The sequence below is a fragment of the Erpetoichthys calabaricus genome, chromosome 14 (assembly GCF_900747795.2).
Source record: "Erpetoichthys calabaricus chromosome 14, fErpCal1.3, whole genome shotgun sequence".
Classification (NCBI taxonomy): Eukaryota; Metazoa; Chordata; class Cladistia; order Polypteriformes; family Polypteridae; genus Erpetoichthys; species Erpetoichthys calabaricus.
Window position 1 is genome coordinate 42318503 of NC_041407.2, and position 18550 is coordinate 42337052.

At 36.4% G+C, this 18550-nt stretch overlaps 1 protein-coding gene across 7 annotated transcripts in view; it reads right to left on the minus strand.

The window, feature by feature from the left end:
- The window catches only part of macf1a (microtubule actin crosslinking factor 1a), a 976441-nt gene that overhangs the window by 450137 nt on the left and 507754 nt on the right, over positions 1–18550 (minus strand). For 6 of the 7 annotated variants that reach the window (XM_051936317.1, XM_051936316.1, XM_051936315.1 and 3 more), the window contains 2 exons: positions 13706–17683; positions 10546–10701 (listed from right to left, as the gene is read on the minus strand). The exons of the other annotated variant lie outside the window; for it this stretch is intronic. In XM_051936317.1, the coding sequence (XP_051792277.1) occupies positions 10546–10701; positions 13706–17683 (4134 nt within the window). The remainder of the gene's footprint in view (positions 1–10545; positions 10702–13705; positions 17684–18550) is intronic. 7 annotated transcript variants of the gene reach the window in all.

The window sequence follows — 18550 nt, forward strand, 5'->3', positions numbered from 1 at the left end:
GTCTGTGTGTGTGTAAACACGATAATTCAAAAATGCAACTGGATAGATGGATGAAATTCGGCATGTGGTTGTTACAACTGTAGATCTGTATTAACTTTTGGGCCAAATCCATCACCCGGAAGTGGTACTTTACCTGAACACATATGATTTTTTTTTTTTATGCATTGCAGAGTCCTATTTATTCAACATTACTTTTATAATAATTTTTCAATATATTATTAATTTGATCTGTTGGTGATGGTTCCTTAATGTACATAATATAAAAATATAATCATTGTCTTGCGGTTTACTCCTCAAATATCCATCCCCATATCTGAGTATACAAGTCGAGGGTAGACCACTACCGGTTTTTAAAAATAAAACGGCACTGATCGAGAGACTGACTAGGTCATCATACAAGATCAGCATATCGTTGCTGACCAATCACTTTTGCTTTAAAAACATCGTTTAACAACAAATCGATACAAACAAAGGTAAAGAGTCTGACAAGTGATGAAACACTAAACATACTAATGGGTGTTTGTATTTATTCTATATTTATTAATTTATCTTTTTTAGTTCATATTCACAACTCAAAATACCTGATATTGTGAAAGTAATCCATTAGCAGAATTATATTTTAAAATATTTGTCTCGCTTTTTTCAATGTTTTTCTCTATCAAAATAGATAGTTGAAATATCATTCTTTTTGTTCTTAACATCAGCCTTATCATACATATTGCATACCAGGGAGTTTTCCTGCCTTACATCCAAACCTGCTGGGGTAGGCTCCAGGTTTCCTGTGATCCTGCAATGGATGAACAGGTTTAGATAATGTAAATATTGTTCTTAATCTCAGATGCTATCTCTGTTGTTTTATGCCTGTCCGTACTCCTATTACCTGCTCTTACTCTGCTCCTTATGGGTTTACTGTCCTTTATGTTGGGCTATTCAAGACTCACCACCTCTAACCTTGACACTACATGCTGCTTGTTCTTTGTTTCCCTCAATACAGCTAGGTGAGGTCTGCACACTGATTCAAGTCTAAGAGCCCTGATCTTCCTAAACCCCCGTGATTTTCATGAGAAAATATTTTAAAAATTATAAAATTGTGTAAAATTGTTCATATTCAGTATCTAGTTTTGATTATGCTTGTTTTTATCAGACAAAAACAAAACCAGATAGTAAACCAGGCAGTGTACTTAGCGTCCACTAATATTAAACTCGTATCCAAATCTGTTAAGTGTACAGTTCTGTCTGATTGTGACACAAAACTAACACCGTAGGTGCTCCATGCCATAATTACTAAAACTAAAACTGAAACTAATATATATAAAAATAAAATAGAAATGTCTTTGTGAAATAAAAACTAAACTAAAACTAAAAATACACGATGAAGGAAAACTAAAACTAAACTGAATTTCCAAGTAAGGTCAGAAAAAAATATAGAAATAAAAACTAATATAAAAAGGCAAAACTGTAATAACCTTGGTCCATGCTTTGTACTTTTCAGTTGGAAATCTCAGGAGCCTATATGCATAAAATGCTTGAATTTCAAATTACTTAACAACATTTACTTTGTTTCCATTATTTAACTTTAGAACATTAGAAAAAATGTGATGAGAACAGGGCATTCAGCTCAAGACACTTGTCCATATTATTCCCCTAGATTGACCAAAATAATGTTAAGTCAAGATTTGAAGATCCTTATATTCTTACTCTCCACAACAATACTTGATAATTATTCCATGTGTCTATGGTTCTTTGTGTCAAGACAAACTTCCTAATATTTGTGCAAAATCTGCCCAAAACAAACTTCCAAACATGTTCTCATGTTCTAGTTACAATATTTATTTTAAAGTAACAATGGCGATCCACTGTACTAATTCATTTTACAATTTTAAACACTTCAATCATATCTCCTCCTAGCCTCAATTTGTTTAAACTGAAAAAATTCAGATCCTTCAATCAATCCTCATAGTTCATAATTCTTAGTCCAGGGAATCAGCCTGGTCACTTTTCAGTGCAGTTTCCCTAGAGCTGCTATGTCTTTTTTGCAATATAGAGACCCAAACTGAACACAGTACTCCATGTGTTGCCACACTAGTGATTTACATAACTTAAACATAACCTCCCTTGACTTGTACTCTACACATTGTTTGATCACTTCTGCACACTGTCTGTATTATAGACAGTGATGAGGCAATTATGACTCTTAGGTCCTTTTCATGATGGACACTTTCAGTTTCAGACCTCTCATTGTAATTTCATATCTAACATTTTTACATCCTACATGTAATCTTTACATTTAATTACATTAAAATTGCATCTGAAACAAGTCCTTTATGCTATCCAAGTCCCTTTATAACAATCTAATTATTCAACATTATCTGTTCTTCCACATAGTTTGGCATCATCTGCAACTTAACCAGCTTATTTATTATATTCTTGTCCAGATTGTTTTATGTATATTAAAAAGTGTAGCGACGCCAGCACTGAACATGGAACAACACCACTTTCAACATCACCTAATTCTGAAAAAGATCGTCTCATCATTACCCTTTGCTTGTGTTTTGTTTTTTATTTTTTGACCAATTCTTTACCCATCTACAGACCCACACTTCTTAAAGTGTGATCATGAACTTTTCATGTGGTACCTAATCAAAAGCCTTGTGAAAATCAAGATAAACTGTATTATAAGCCAATCTCTTATTGTATGCTTTGTTTCTTTCTTTTAGAAAAGCAACAGCATTAGTGAAACATGGATTTCCTCATTTGAACCCATGTTCCAGACATGTGCTGCTCAATATTTTCCTTCATATTTGCTTCCAGTAATTTAGCCTAGGGTAATTATTTACAGCTTGTTATTGTTCCTTTATACTAATAAACATATTGCCATGTTCTAAGTGGCAACTGAATGGTAAAGATTGTGTATGCTTTGAAAACTGGCAGTATATTACACATTCACAAGTGTATCCTACTTTTTTGTTTCTATTATTAATATCATTCAGAAACATAATAAAGTGTAAAGATAAATCCATGCATTACTACAAATTTCAATTTTGAGTTATTTAATAAGCAGGTGTTTTTTATGGTTCATGTAATTGTTAGTGGATACTAACTTTTGTAATCCATATTAAATTGGCACAGACATTTTGCAGAGGTGCTACATGATTAATGTCATCGTAAATGTATTTTGTGCTGAGTCCTGTCTTTCATAGTTTTGTCCTGTTAACATGGTCTGTGTGTGTATTTAAATATGCTCCCCTGGAAACAATGGGGGGGGGGAGGATAACACTGTGGAACTGTGGGCCCCTCACGATAATTGGTCTTGTCAATTCCATCACCAGCTTCTGATCATTTGCTATTTAAACGGAAGGACAGAAAGAAGAAGAAGAAGAAAAAAAAAAAAAAGCATTTCGTTCTACTAGACCACCATTCCACTACAGAGACAGCAGAAAGCACAGATTCAAATCATTCACACCATTGTCTACCTGCCACTTTCAAAGCCTGACAACAACAGCTTTGCACTGCAAAACCCAGAGGTTCTGGATCACGCTATGTAGCAAGAATAAACACACTGAGACTGTTTCTTCTTGTTTGGGGAGAGGAGCAAGCCATCATTTTCATCTGTGGACTATTTTTCCAGCTGAACCAGGTTCACAAACATTATCCATTTTCTGTTAAATCATCTGGACTTTTATGTGCGTTTCATACTTTATGTGTGGCTTACTGAGTTTGTGTTCAGTGTGGGGTCAAGGGAGGGTTTGTATTGTATATTAACTTTGTGCTGCACTTTTTCTTTTTATTATTACTTTCCGCCGGACACTTTTGGGGTTGAATGTTATGTCGGGGTTGGTTGGGACATGATATACAGTATATACAGTATATATATTGTTTAGAGTTTGTTCATTTCTTTCTTTATCAATACTAGGGGGATCTGACCCCTGCTCGCTTCGCTCTCCAACCCCCCGCGTGGGCGCTATTTGCTAGCCACTTCGAGGCTCTGCTGCTCATGTATGGGGAAGTAGATGTGCAACTTCAACAGATTGTTATTTTCATGGGAATGGTTACATATGCATAATAGACCTAACTATTTTACATTACAGCGAGTAATTAACCATAGTAAAAAATAATAAAATGTAATAAATTGAAAGAAAATTATGTTTCATGTTGCGTTAGAGGTATTTGTTACGTTATACGTTTTCGTTCTGTTTGGCTTTGAGATTAACATGCAAAATACTTTTTACACTTACACTTTCCTGTAAAACTTCAGTAAAAACAATATTTGGAATTAACTTTTCATCAATATCGCTTTGAATTTTGATTCTGTGTTTGGAGTTACATCGTGACAACGCAATGTATAACTGCTAGTGAGTGAATATCGCTTCCCTCTTTCTAATAAATAAACAGAATTTTTTGAATGTTTGTCCCTGTGATTTGTTAATTGTCATAGCAAAAGCTATTCAAACGGAAAACTGAAAACGTTTTATACGAATGGCATATCAAGATCTCCTTTGGTGTCTAATGTTATCCGCGGAAGATGTAATACATTACCTTTCTTGTCACCAGTTAAAATTTTACATGTCAGAATTGTTCAACCAATTTTGAATACAACTAATCTTGTCCTATTGCATAGCCCCATCACTCATACATAAATTAGATAGATAGATAGATTAGATAGATTAGATTAGATAGATTAGATAGATTAGATAGATAGATAGATAGATAGATAGATAGATAGATAGATAGATAGATAGATAGATAGATAGATAGATAGATAGATAGATAGATAGATAGATAGATACTTTATTAATCCCAAGGGGAAATTCACATACTCCAGCAGCACCTTACTGATACAAAAAACAATATTAAATTAAAGATTGATAATAATGCAGGTAAAAACAGACAATAACTTTATATAATGTTAACGTTTACCCCCCCCCCCGGGTGGAATTGAAGAGTCGCATAGTTTGGGGGAGGAACGATCTCCTCAATCTGTCAGTGGAGCAGGACAGTGACAACAGTCTGTCGCTGAAGCTGCTCCTCTGTCTAGAGATGACACTGTTTAGTGGATGCAGTGGATTTTCCATAATTGATAGGAGCCTGCTGAGCACCCGTCGCTCTGCCACAGATGTCAAACTGTCCAGCTCCATGCCAACAACAGAGCCTGCCTTCCTCACCAGTTTGTCCAGGCGTGAGGCGTCTGTCTTCTTAATGCTGCCTCCCTAGCACACCACCGCGTAGAAGAGGGCGCTTGCCACAACCGTCTGATAGAACATCTGCAGCATCTTATTGCAGATGTTGAAGGACGCCAGCCTTCCAAGGAAGTATAACAGGCTCTGTCCTTTCTTACACAGAGCATCAGTATTGGCAGTCCAGTCTAATTTATCATCCAGCTGCACTCCCAGGTATTTATAGGTCTGCACCATCTGCACACAGTCACCTCTGATGATCACGGGGTCCATGAGGAGTCTGGGCCTCCTAAAATCCACCACCAGCTCCTTGGTTTTGCTGGTGTTCAGGTGTAGGTGGTTTGAGTTGCACCATTTAACAAAGTCATTGATTAGGTCCCTATACTCCTCCTTCTGCCCACTCCTGATGCAGCCCACGATAGCAGTGTCATCAGCGAACTTTTGCATGTGGCAGGACTCCGAGTTGTTACGCAATAACATTACGCAATAACATTACAATACATCCTTCTTTCAACAGTAATTTGGCCGGTGGAAGACCGGATGGTGTTAACAGGATATTGTAAATTGATGTTTTCATCTTCCACACAATCACCACCAACTGTTTCAGCAGTGTCTATTGATATGCATTTAACCAATTTGCCATGTAACCAATCGACAATTTTCGCACTAATTCATTTGACTTCATTGTTTCTCGGTGCTATGATTGCCCGTGTACTCATTTCTTATGTTGATAACCCTTCGGGATGAAATTCTTCAATAAGATTTGGACATAATAAGTCTTCTTTTATTGGGAACTTAAAGTGAGGAAAACATAAAAATTTATAAGAGATGAGAGCGCAGGAACTGTGTCTGACAAAAGCATTGACATGAATGAGAGGTGAGAGGACCGTGTACGTGGTTGAATATGGTTGAGAGGAGGGTGTGACTTGAAAAAAATCTCTTGGCAATATTCTCGCCTTCTCTCAAGATTTTCTTTTAAAATAGAAATATATACTCAGTTTATTATTTTTACATAATAATAATAATAATAATAATAATTCTTTGCCTTTATATAGCGCTTTTCTCACTACTCATACTGTTTGTTTGTTGGCTTATTTTTGATTGTCGATTGGGGGGAAGTTTATTTGGAAGAAGTATGGCTTGTCAGATCTAACATCCTCAGCTTACCAGGCCATGGGTCTTGGTGGTGTAGCTGCCAGTTTGGGAGAGGGAGTCAGCCACTGCAATTTTTTTTAATTAAATATAATTATTCCAGATATGGGAATCAGAGAGTAAACAACTGTGAAATGCTCCAGTTTTCTGGCAAATGATCTCAGTTTCAGTATAACAGAAATATTGTTTGATATAAAGCATATCAAGGCTTCAGTCAGATTAAATCTTCTTGCTATTTTTTTTTCTTTTACAAGAATGTTTAATAATGTTTATGTATGTAAATTCTCTAATAATATGTATGTGATGCATCTTATTAAAAGAAGCATTTTGTTGCTCGATTAGTTCATTTAATTAGGTTTCGTCAATGTGTCATAAGATAATGTAGCAGAGATTGTCAAATAAAGGCATTTCAAGTAAAACTGTTGGCAAGTGCAAGATTATACACATACAAGCTGGTGGGATGTATTTATTTGAAAGGCTCATTAACAAAGGCGCATCAAAGGGGTCAATTTAAAAACATTTTTTGTTTAGTATCTGTATCAACAACCTGAGTGCTACTTTTAACAACATAACACATTTATTCAATTATGTTATGTTGAAAAGCTGTGTAATAATCTTATATTAAAGCCAGGTTTTTATTACAGAAACAAGGTCCAAAACTGTTTTCTTTCTAGAAAAAAAATAGTCACAATTCTGCAGCTATGTATTATGGTGATATTTTATATTTAAATTACCAGGAAAGCACTTGCACAAGTTAGTCACGTTTTACAATGGTGATTTAAATTAAGATTTATAAATATTATAACAACCCTTTATCATCACTCAGCATTCTATTAGATTGCAGGCTGACAAACCTATGCTTACATACAAGAGAAAGAACTGGCCTTGTATCCTAAATAAAGTACTGACAGGAAAATAACAAGAACAACGGTTAGAAAAAAATTAGAAAAAATATAACAGGCATTGAAAAAACTTTCTCCTTATCTTCTAAGTACACTAATAGTTGTAATTTAGATAGATAGATAGATAGATAGATAGATAGATACTTTATTAATCCCGATGGGAAATTCACATTCTTCAGCAGCAGCATACTGATACAATAAATAATATTAAATTAAAGAATGATAATAATACAGGTGAAAAAAACAGACAATAACTATGTATAATGTTAAATATTAACGTTTACCCCCCCTGGTGGAATTAAAGAGTCGCATAGTTTGGGGGAGGAACGATCTCCTCAATCTGTCTGTGGAGCAGGACAGTGACAGCAGTCTGTCGCTGAAGCTGCTCTTCTGTCTGGAGATGACATTATTTAATGGATGCAGTGGATTCTCCATAATTGATAGGAGCCTGCTGAGCGCCCTTCGCTCTGCCACAGATGTTAAACTGTCCAGCTCCATGCCAACAATAGAGCCTGCCTTCCTCACCAGTTTGTCCAGGCGTGAGGTGTCTTTCCTCTTAATGCTGCCTCCCCAGCACACCACCGAGTAGAAGAGGGCGCTCGCCACAACTGTCTGATAGAACATCTGCAGCATCTTATTGCAGATGTTGAAGGAAGCCAGCCTTCTAAGGAAGTATAACCGGCTTTGTCCTTTCTTGCACAGCGCATCAGTATTGGCAGTCCAGTCTAATTTATCATCCAGCTGCACTCCCAGATATTTATAGGTCTGCACCATCTGCACACAGTCACCTTTGATGATCACTGGGTCTATGAGGGGTCTGGGCCTCCTAAAATCCACCACCAGCTCCTTGGTTTTGCTGGTGTTCAGGTGTAGGTGGTTTGAGTCGGACCATTTAACAAAGTCATTGATTAGGTCCCTATACTCCTCCTCCAGCCTATTCCTGATACAGCCCACGATAGCAGTGTCATCAGCGAACTTTTGCACATGGCAGGACTCCGAGTTGTATTGGAAGTCCGATGTATATAGGCTGAACAGGACCGGAGAAAGTACAGTCCCTTGTGGCGCTCCTGTGTTGCTGACCACAATGTCAGACGTGCAGTTCCCAAGACGCACATACTGAGGTCTGTCTTTAAGATAGTCCACGATCCATGCCACTAGGTATGAATCTAATCCCATCTCTGTCAGCTTGTCCCTAAGGAGCAGAGGTTGGATTGTGTTGAAGGCGCTAGAGAAGTCTAGAAACATAATTCTTACAGCACCACTGCCTCTGTCCAAGTGAGAGAGGGATCGGTGTAGCATATAGATGATGGCATCTTCCGCTCCCACCTTCTCCTGATATGCAAACTGCAGAGGGTCAAGGGCATGTTGAACCTGTGGCCTAAGGTGGTGAAGCAGCAGCCTCTCCATGGTCTTCATCACATGTGATGTCAGAGCAACAGGCCGAAAGTCATTCAGCTCACTAGGACGTGATACCTTTGGGACTGGGGTGATACAAGATGTTTTCCAAAGCCTCGGGACTCTCCCCTGTTCCAGGCTCAGGTTGAAGATGCGCTGTAGAGGACCCCCCAGCTCCGATGCACAGACCTTCAGCAGTCGTGGCGATACTCCATCTGGACCCGCTGCTTTGCTGGCACGAAGTCTCCTCAGCTCTCTGCTCACTTGCGCTGTTGTTATTATGGGTGGGGATGTTTTTCCTATGCTGGTATCAGCAGAAGGATGTGTGGAGGGTGCAGTACTCCGAGGTGAGAGTGAGAGTGGGTTAGGGTGGTCAAACCTGTTAAAGAAGTTGTTCATTTGGTTTGCTCTCTTCACGTCTCTCTCAATGGTGGTACCCCGCTTCGAGCTGCAGCCAGTGATTATCTTCATCCCATCCCACACTTCCTTCATGCTGTTATTCTGCAACTTCTGCTCCAGCTTTCTCCTGTACTGCTCCCTCGCCGCCCTGAGTTGGACTCGGAGTTCCTTCTGCACGCGCTTGAGCTCATGCTGATCACCGTCTTTTAAAGCCCTTTTCTTCTGATTCAAAAGGCCCTTGATGTCACTTGTAATCCATGGCTTGTTGTTAGCATAGCAGCGTACTGTTCTTACTGGAACTACAATGTCCATACAGAAGTTGATGTAGTCAGTAGTGCAGTCAACAACTTCCTCAATGTTCTCATTATGAGATCCCTGCAGGATATCCCAGTCTGTAGTTCCAAAAAGTTCTCTCAGAGTATTCTCAGCCTCCGGGGTCCACTTCCTGAATGATCGTGTGGTTACAGGTAGGACTCTAACTTTTGGTTTATAGTGAGGCTGAAGCTGAACCAGGTTATGATCTCCTTTCCCAAGTGCAGGTAGCGGGGTGGCGCTGTATGCGTCGTTAACGTTTGCATACAGTAAATCAATAGTCTTATTTCCCCGGGTGTTACAGTCCACATACTGGGAGAATGCAGGTAATGTTTTGTCCAGCGTCACATGGTTAAAGTCTCCAGCGATTAGCACAAGCGCCTCAGGGTGCTGCGTTTGTAACTTAGCAACAGCGGAATGGATGATGTCACTCGCTGACTCCACGTGAAGTATACACGAAGTAGATTCTTTTACTTATAATTGAAAAATAACTAACTAGCTTTTTGCTGTTTGTTCAAACTTCTGATACAAATTAAAAGCAAATAAACCTTTCCTTCACAATGGTATTCCCTTGCACCACAGCTACTGAAATACATTAAAGATCTTTGTCTTAAAAGAGAACCTTGGGAGTGGATGGAAGATATCAAAATCACAAAGATTCAGAGTGAAAAATCTGTGGTCATGAACCAAAACTAATGATACAATACTATGAACTGCTGTACCTGCCAGGCCTGAATTATTCTGAGCTATTTCTTAATCAATCTGAACCACAATTTATTTTCTCTGGGATCTGTGTACACTAGAATTTTAATTTTCCTTCCTCCTATCCATATACATGCATTACTTCTATTGGAAGCTATAAGAAAAATGGAACCAAAACAAATGTACATGAGAAAAGTGATATATAAACAGATGTAAGCACTATAAACAATGCATACATTGATTTATGTTACAGTGATTTATGTTTGTTTCAACTACAGTAGCTGTGTAAACATATTCGCCTAATATTCCAGTGAGGATGGCTTATTACATATTTTAAGAGCATATGTATAAAGAACTCACCCATTATTTGGTTTTGCTTTTTGTATGATTTTGTTCATAGTAAAACTAGCATAATTTTATATGTACCATACAAATTAAATTGTGACATAATGCACTCAATAAGAACAGTCTGTAAAGTTTTCATTTCTTACAACTAATACACAACAAACCTCAGTCTTCAGAAAGAAGGATGTTTGAAGTTGATTCATTTGACCAAGGAGGTGTCCAATCAAGTGAGGTTTCAGGTCTTGATTATGCTCAGAGATGAATAACTGTATGACCATTCTAATAACATCCAGCGCTTCCACATAGTCTACTAGGTATTCCTTGATTAGACAGAAAATAGGAAGATTAAAAACAAGATTTAATACTAAACCATTTTACATATGAAATATTCAAACAGCAAAGCAATCCTATTTTACTTTTATATTGTGTTCACATTCAAAAGCTATTATTACCAATAGCAAAAGATATTTTTGGTTTATTTGCCAACACTCAACAATATTGTATATATAAGGTATTTTGAACAGTTACTGCTGTAGAAATTCACCAGGCTAATATGGTGGAGCACTTTAAAAAAAACTGCTAAAAACCCATTATTTTATGGCTTTACTCATAGGTACATTTTAGTGTAATCCTGACATACTGCATATGCATTGAATTATCATTTTTATCATGGCTCCGCAATCCGTACTAATCCCTACTTTCTCTGCTGTTCTTTTTCCTGTGTTTGTGGTGGCGATCTGATCAAGGCACCAAGCTGTCACTTGTTTGATGGATCAAAGGCCAGATGTCCACATGACCATCATCATTAAATTCTTTCACGTGAAGCCTGAAAACCATGAGGACTGATTTAGATCATATATGTTCAGTAAAATGCCCAGTGGGGCTGGGTGGTCTCATGGCCTTGGACCCCTGCAGATTTTTTTTTTTCTTCAGCCCTCTGGAGTTTTTTTTTTTTTTCCTGCCCTCCCGGCCATCGGACCTTACTTTATTCTTTATTGTTTAGTGTTGCCTAATCTTATTTTTTAGAAACTTTTCTTTCTTCATCTTGTAAAGCACTTTGAGCGACATCATTTGTATAAAAATGTGCTATAGAAATAAATGTTATTGTTGAGAGGGTACCTGGTTGAATGCCTTTTTAGAAACCTCAAGCAGTCCAAATATGCTTTCATTAGTATTTTTACAGTTATGCTTTGCTGTTCATGCACCAAGGTATTTCATTTTGTGAAATTAATTTGTCATTTTAATTACAATTAATAAAAGAAACAATGCTAATAGATAAGATGGATAAACACTAATAGCACTTGTTATTGATATACTGGGTTACATTTAATTTAAATGTATGATCCAGTTCAAAATAATTGATAGGTTCTTTTCAGAAGTTAATACAAGTTCTTATTATACAATAAAATAAGCTGCAATACAAGTAGTCAGACACCAAATCAAAAATTATATTTAATTTATATGTGGATAAAAGCATATAAGAGATGTTACGTTTATGGATTCTTCATCTGAATTTCGGTTACAATGATATACAGGCAATGAGATACATTTATAGACATAAAATGTGAAATAGCTGTCATTTAAAGCATTTTATAGGGGTTAATTATAATGTAAATACCATGCAGACATTTAGCAGAATACCTAACCAAAACTTTGCAATTCTTTTTATTATACTATGTACCTAAACTTAAGCCATAAATACTCATTTTAGTTTTTTGATTACTAAATGAAAAGAAAAAATGTGCTAAGCAAGAGGAGATAATGGAATATAAAAAGTTCACATTGAACTGTCACACTCACTTCAAAACTGAAGTGACAAGAGTAAAGTCAGCAAAAACATTAGTGAACAGAGCATTACAAAGAAACAACACAGCATGAAATAACTTAGAGCCAAAATCAGTGATATCAGAGCTATACAATTTTAACTGTAAAGCCCTTTGCATTTGTTTTTTTAAAAATGACCCAAAAGTTGCAGTTGCTACCTTTATAGTACGGTGAACTATATTGTAATGAACGTAAATCTGGAGTGCATATACTGTAAATATGATATTGCAGAGGTCTGTCTTTTTGTATCACTTACTGTACTAAACTACTTATCTATTTCTTTAGAGTGTGTTTGCACTGGAGTCCACAGAAAGGCTCCATGAAAACATTTTCATAGATGAAGCAGGGTTTAATCTGGCGGAAAGGCCGGAACATAATTGGTCAATGTGCCATTGTGGAAGTCCCTGGCCAGCACGGTGGCAATATCACTCTTTGCGCAGCCAAAACTGGGGCCATAACACACCGAACATCTCCTTACACTTCTCGGTGGTCTACAGGATATTATGGCTGCGCGTGAGCAGCTGAATCAGCAAGCAGTGCATCCTGTATATGTCATAGTTTGGGACAATGTGAGCTTTCACTGTGCTGTCCTGATACATAAATGGTTCACCAACAACCAGTGCTTCATAAAGGACTTCCTTCCACCTTATAACCCTTTCCTGAATCCAATAGAGGAGTTCTTCTCCGAGTGGTGATGGAAGGTCTATGACTGACAGCCCTACAACAGGGAAACTTTATTGGAGGCAATGGAACATGCCTGTGATGATATAATTTTGGAGTCTTGTCAAGGCTGGAGTCAGCACACCAGAGGGGTTTTCCCCTGTTGTCTGGCAAGGGAAAAAAATGCTTGTGAAGTGGATGAAGTCCTCTGCCTGAACCCCGCACAAAGATATGATGTTGGAGAATGAATCTCAATGAGAGACTGTGCAGGTAATGTGCTTGTCATTTAGTCTTTTTTTTGTTGTTATGAAAGTGGTGAATGTAGATATCACTTTGCCTACAATCATTTTTTGTTAAATGTATTTACAATAAACATTCTCTGTTACCTACATGCCCTGGATGCTGTGTCCCACAATGTTTTATGTAGTGTCTAATGAATGCTCTATGGTGAATATATTTATACTTGCCGTGTGTATGATCTGAACACATTGTTTGGATTTGAACCCAGGATAACTGTTTTTGAGGTGATAGTTTGGTTTTGACAGGAAAATCTGGGTTTTTGTTAATGTAGTTTGAATTTTCGGATTTGTGTTTAAGGTTTTGAGAAAATGGCTGGAGGTTTCAAGAAATGTGTTTTAGCAATTGGGAAAAACTATGAATGGGAAGTTCATTGATTTTTGACTGCATCCTGTGCTAATACTCAAATCTGTTTTCATGTCTGTATTTTGGTAAATTCATAATTTGAACTTTTCATCCATTATAAAATAAATCAATTATGTGTAATATTAATTCTGGTTAAGTAAAATACCCATAATGGAAAAAAAAAAACCACCTCTTTACCTTTGCAGAATGAATTGCTGTAGATTGATTTGCCTCTGTAGATTTTTTGTATTTTGCTTCCTCATTCTCACAAGACACATCAGAAAGTTGCTTATCATATCGTTTCTGCCTCCATCCTCTGTAGTTTCCATATAATTGTTCCAAAGAAACACATTTTTCCTGGTTTTCTTTCATTTCATTATGAAAATGTAATTTATTTTTAATCTTTTCTAGAAGCAGTGCTTTGCTTTCAGTGCCTAGCTGAAAAGATGTTTCAGTATGTTGACTCTGGCCAGAAACATGTGCCATCTCATAGCTAGTTTGGAACAATGGCTCTTGAGCTGCAGGAATTTCTTCCAATGCAATGGGTTTATCATGGATCTCTATGGAATCTCTATCAGAGTCATAAGAGTGTTTCTTATCATTCAGAAAACTGGAATATGTCTTAAATTGCTTTAAGTTGAAAAACAAAGAGTCAGTTTCTTTTTCTACATGTTTTATGGTATCCACTTCTTTCTTTCTTAACTCTGTAGCTGAATTCACATTTTTATTAGGTGACTCGACCTCTCTCTCTAATCTGTGTTTATTATTGTTGTACTCCGTTTGTGCATTTTCTATCTGAATAGCTGCATCAAGTATTTCAGTCTCAGCAGTGGATATCTTATTAGCATTTTTAATTATTGTAAAGTATTCTTCGATATTTGATTCATCCTGCATGGAGCTCCTATTTTTCTCTGGCTCTGAGCTGATGTCAAGCATGTTAAGATCAGGCTTTGAGACTGACAACTGTTGTCCAAAGAAATATTCTGTGGTACCAGGTCTAATGATATTGTCTTTCATCATGTAGGGCAAAGTCAATTCTAAGGTTAAAGAATGATTCTCACACTTCTCACCATTGGTGGGTATGAATGTGTGCCCATCGATGTTGGATGAAATGTCAAAGAAGAATTGTGCATTTCTTTGTGCTTTGTGCATTTCTTCCCATTCTTGTGTATCTTGCTTCTTCACAACTATCATATCATTTGTTTTTTCCTCAATACTCTCCTGAGCTTTCAAAGACAGAATTTCTCTAGCTTTAAACTTCAGAGATGATTCTGACAAATATGTGTTCAAGTTGGCTTGCAAAGTCCACCCCTTAGAAGTATCTCTATTTTTTAGCAGTAAACAAGTAATTGGTGTCTGACCTTCCAAATCGTCTTGATCCAGTGGCTTTTCACTACCCTTTTCTCCAGAAATGTCTGACATTTTTGTATGCTGACTTAGAAATTCTTGATGAGATAGGAAATGTTTTACTGTGCTTATTTTCATGCGTTTATTCAGGTCATGCAATTGATTTTCTTTTGAAAAATTGAAATAATCACATTTATTAGTTATTGCTGAATCAGCCAAGACCCGATCTTCTAAGGTCATTATATTTGGCATACATAAGGGAGGTTTGCCATTTGAGAACACTGAGGACGAACAGTATTTTTGGGAAAGAATGTCCACCTTAAAGAATGGATTATAACAATCAACAATTTCTGTATCCTTCATTACTTTATCTCTTTTTTTTATTTTGGCTGGAAATTGAGAGATTAATTCTCCAGATTCAGCACATGTAACTTTTGGACTTTGCAGTAATTCTTCCAGATTACTAATTTCTAAATTATCTGGTTCAAGACCTTGAATGGTACTTATACCCAATACTGAATTATGTTCCTCAATATTTTGCATTTCTCCTATACTAGCTACAATTCTGTAGTCTCTTATCCATCGATCAAATAAATACTTATATGTAGCTACTGTATCAAATGAAACATTCTGGCATTGCAAGAATGTACTTATTATTCCACTTTTCCTGCTATTTTCACATGGCATTACATTTACATTTAGTGGATGTTGCTCCTGTGACAAGTTTTTCACTTTCTTGACTTGCTTATTTAGTTTGCCCTTTTTAAGCTTTTCAAGTTGACTCAAGTTTTCTGTATTTAGTATGTGTGCAAAATATTCATTTCTTTCAGCCTTTTTCCTTTGAGTCTTCAGCTCTCTAGTGAGTGCTGCATCTTGATCCTCAATCTGATTTGTTGCACCATTCATTATCTTAATTTGTTGCTGTAAGGCTTCTTGATCCTTCCCTTGTGGTTGAGCACAGACTTTGAGAAAAGGGGTTACATACAGATCACCAGGCAGCCACTCTGATGTAGCCAGTTCAAAGTTGAGATTATGAGAAGAATTTTTATCTCCTGTTGCTAATGCACAGCGCTCAACCGACAATGTCTGAAGTGAAAGAGTAACAGGCTGTATTCCACACATATCAGAATTTCTTTGTACAAGAAATGTCTTGGAAGTGAGTTGATTAATTTTTTTTTCTGTCTCACCAGTCCAATAATCTAATGATTCCTCCATGCTGAGCTGAGCATTTGATTTCCCACTTTTTTCAATCTCGTATCCAATTGAGGCCCATCTTTCTTTTTCAGTAAAATGTTTTCCTGGCATGTTCAATGGTAAAAGAACAACATTTGCAGAAATTTCCCCTGCACTAACATATTCTATTTCTACTCTCTTCTGCATGAAAAGATTAGTCTTGTCTCCCAAATCAGCCACGCTGTCTTCTACAATCACCTCAGATGAAAATGGTATAGTACTTTCTTTTACTAACCTAGTTACATTTCCCATTTCCTCTATCTCAGGAAAAAGCTCTAAAGTTTTGTCTTTCCAACCATTTAAAAATTCATCAACTGGTACTACTGCCTGATGGTCTAATAAAATTTTTTCAATAATCATCCGTGAAGTTTTCACATTATCTACTTTACTATCTGTTGATTTAGTAGTATATTGTAATTGTGGCATTTGATCATGTTGCTTTTTTTCAACTTTTATATCTCTTCTGCTCTCATTTACTGTTTCATGAAGCACATTACCAGTACCTATGACTGTTGGTAAAAACATTTTGTTTGAGTTGCCCATATAGATGGCTGAGTACAGCTGAGCATTATGGTTAGCATTACCATCTTTTGGTACTGAAGTTTTCTTTTTTTTTAAAGACATGCGTTCATTCATATTTTGTAAAGAAACAGTTTTACAGTTAATCCCTGTGTGTCTAATACATTCTTTTGTCTGATACATTTTGGTATCTCCCTGAGTGCTGTTCATTTTCACTAGAGTCACTTCACTCTTCACTGATATGTAATCCAAAAGCATGCAGTTATTCTGCTTTAGGTCCTTTGTAGCTTTGCTGGGCATCATTTTTGAAACCTTCAGTTTGTGTTGATTAGAAATGTCTAAATAGCTAAATGACTGGAATGAGGAGACATCATTTTTCATAGTACCATTCATTACTGCTGTGTTGCCAGAATTATGAAACTGGTCAGATTCCTCTGAAGAACACATTTTCTCTGCATTTACTTCCTCAGTAACATAAGGTGGAGTCTTATGTTTCCTTAAATTATTTAGGAAATCATCTGACATGTTTAATAAAAACTGTATTTTAGTTTTTGCCTTTCCTAAACATAGCATATTGTGTTCGGTATTATATTTCGCAATGTCATACTCTGAAAGCTGGCTAGTTGGAGTAGGTTTTAAAATTTCTTCAGAAAACAGCAGTTGAAATGCACTGACAAAATGTACTGCTTTTTCAGTAACAAGTTCACTATCACCAAAATCCTCTTGGCTCTTCAAGATCCCAAGCTCCAATAGTGGGTCTACCTTGAAAGAGTTTGCGGCTTCAACACTGGAAATGGTCTGATCTCCAGCTTCATTTTGTTCTAAATTTGTTCCAAAAGGTAAAGATGATAAATATCTTTCTCTCATCATAGAACCAATTGAATCACACAAGGTATTTAATAAATCTAAAGCACCTTGGAGCTCCAGTAAGGGTTCATTGGTTCTAAAGTGCAAAATATTTTTTTCCAAGGCTTTATCAAATAAGAGATTTTTTTTTCCACGAAGAACTAGCTGTGCTTCCAGTAGCATTTTGAAAAATACTTCAGTGGTTCCCAAGTCTACCATAGTAGTACGCTCCTGAGGAGGAAAGAAAAAAAAGAAAAAATGAGTACAGCAAACAAAACAGAAAAATGTATTTTCTCAACTAGTGGACAAATTTATAATATACCAAAATGCTAAGAGCTAGATCAATATAGCACAAAAATAAGTTACATCACAATAAAACTAAAGCTAAAAATGTAAAACTAAAACAACAATTTAAATTGTATGACAGTTTGGTCTATCAAAACTTGACTAAGATTATTTTCTTTAAACCAACTGTTTTTAGTTAGGCATAAAAATATGAAGTTTAAATGAATTCCATTATTTCACTTCAATGTCTAAACTGGACACATGGAACAGAAATAAATACTTTTTATATACTATTTAAACTTGAGATGCAAATTAAATTCAAAAACAAATTCCAATGAGCATGCATACAGACAATACATTATAAAGGTGTAAAATGTAACTTTTTCCAATACTTTACAGACTGTCCTTCACAGGACACCCATTAGACACCCAGCCTTTGCACCCATTAGAAAGCATACAGTTGAATTTAAAAATTTTGGCATGCTATTATAATTTAGTGAATTAATCCACAAATAACCTACGCTGCAGGAAGAGTATTAATCAATATGTTTTTGAAAAAAGACTTTTTGGAGTCAGGAGAACATTAAGTACATATACGATAAAGGTAGCAGGAAAAAAAACAAGGAAAACGGTAGAACATGTATATGTCAAGTGACACATCAAGAGCAGGATAAGTTTTCACATGACCAGCAGAAAAATGATGCAAGGCTCTACTGACGAAGCAAATTGCTCTATGACAGAAAGGTATCACAATAATTGGCTTTAATGCGCCCTATGGAAAGGGTTATTAGGTTGTGAGTTAGAAATATTAAA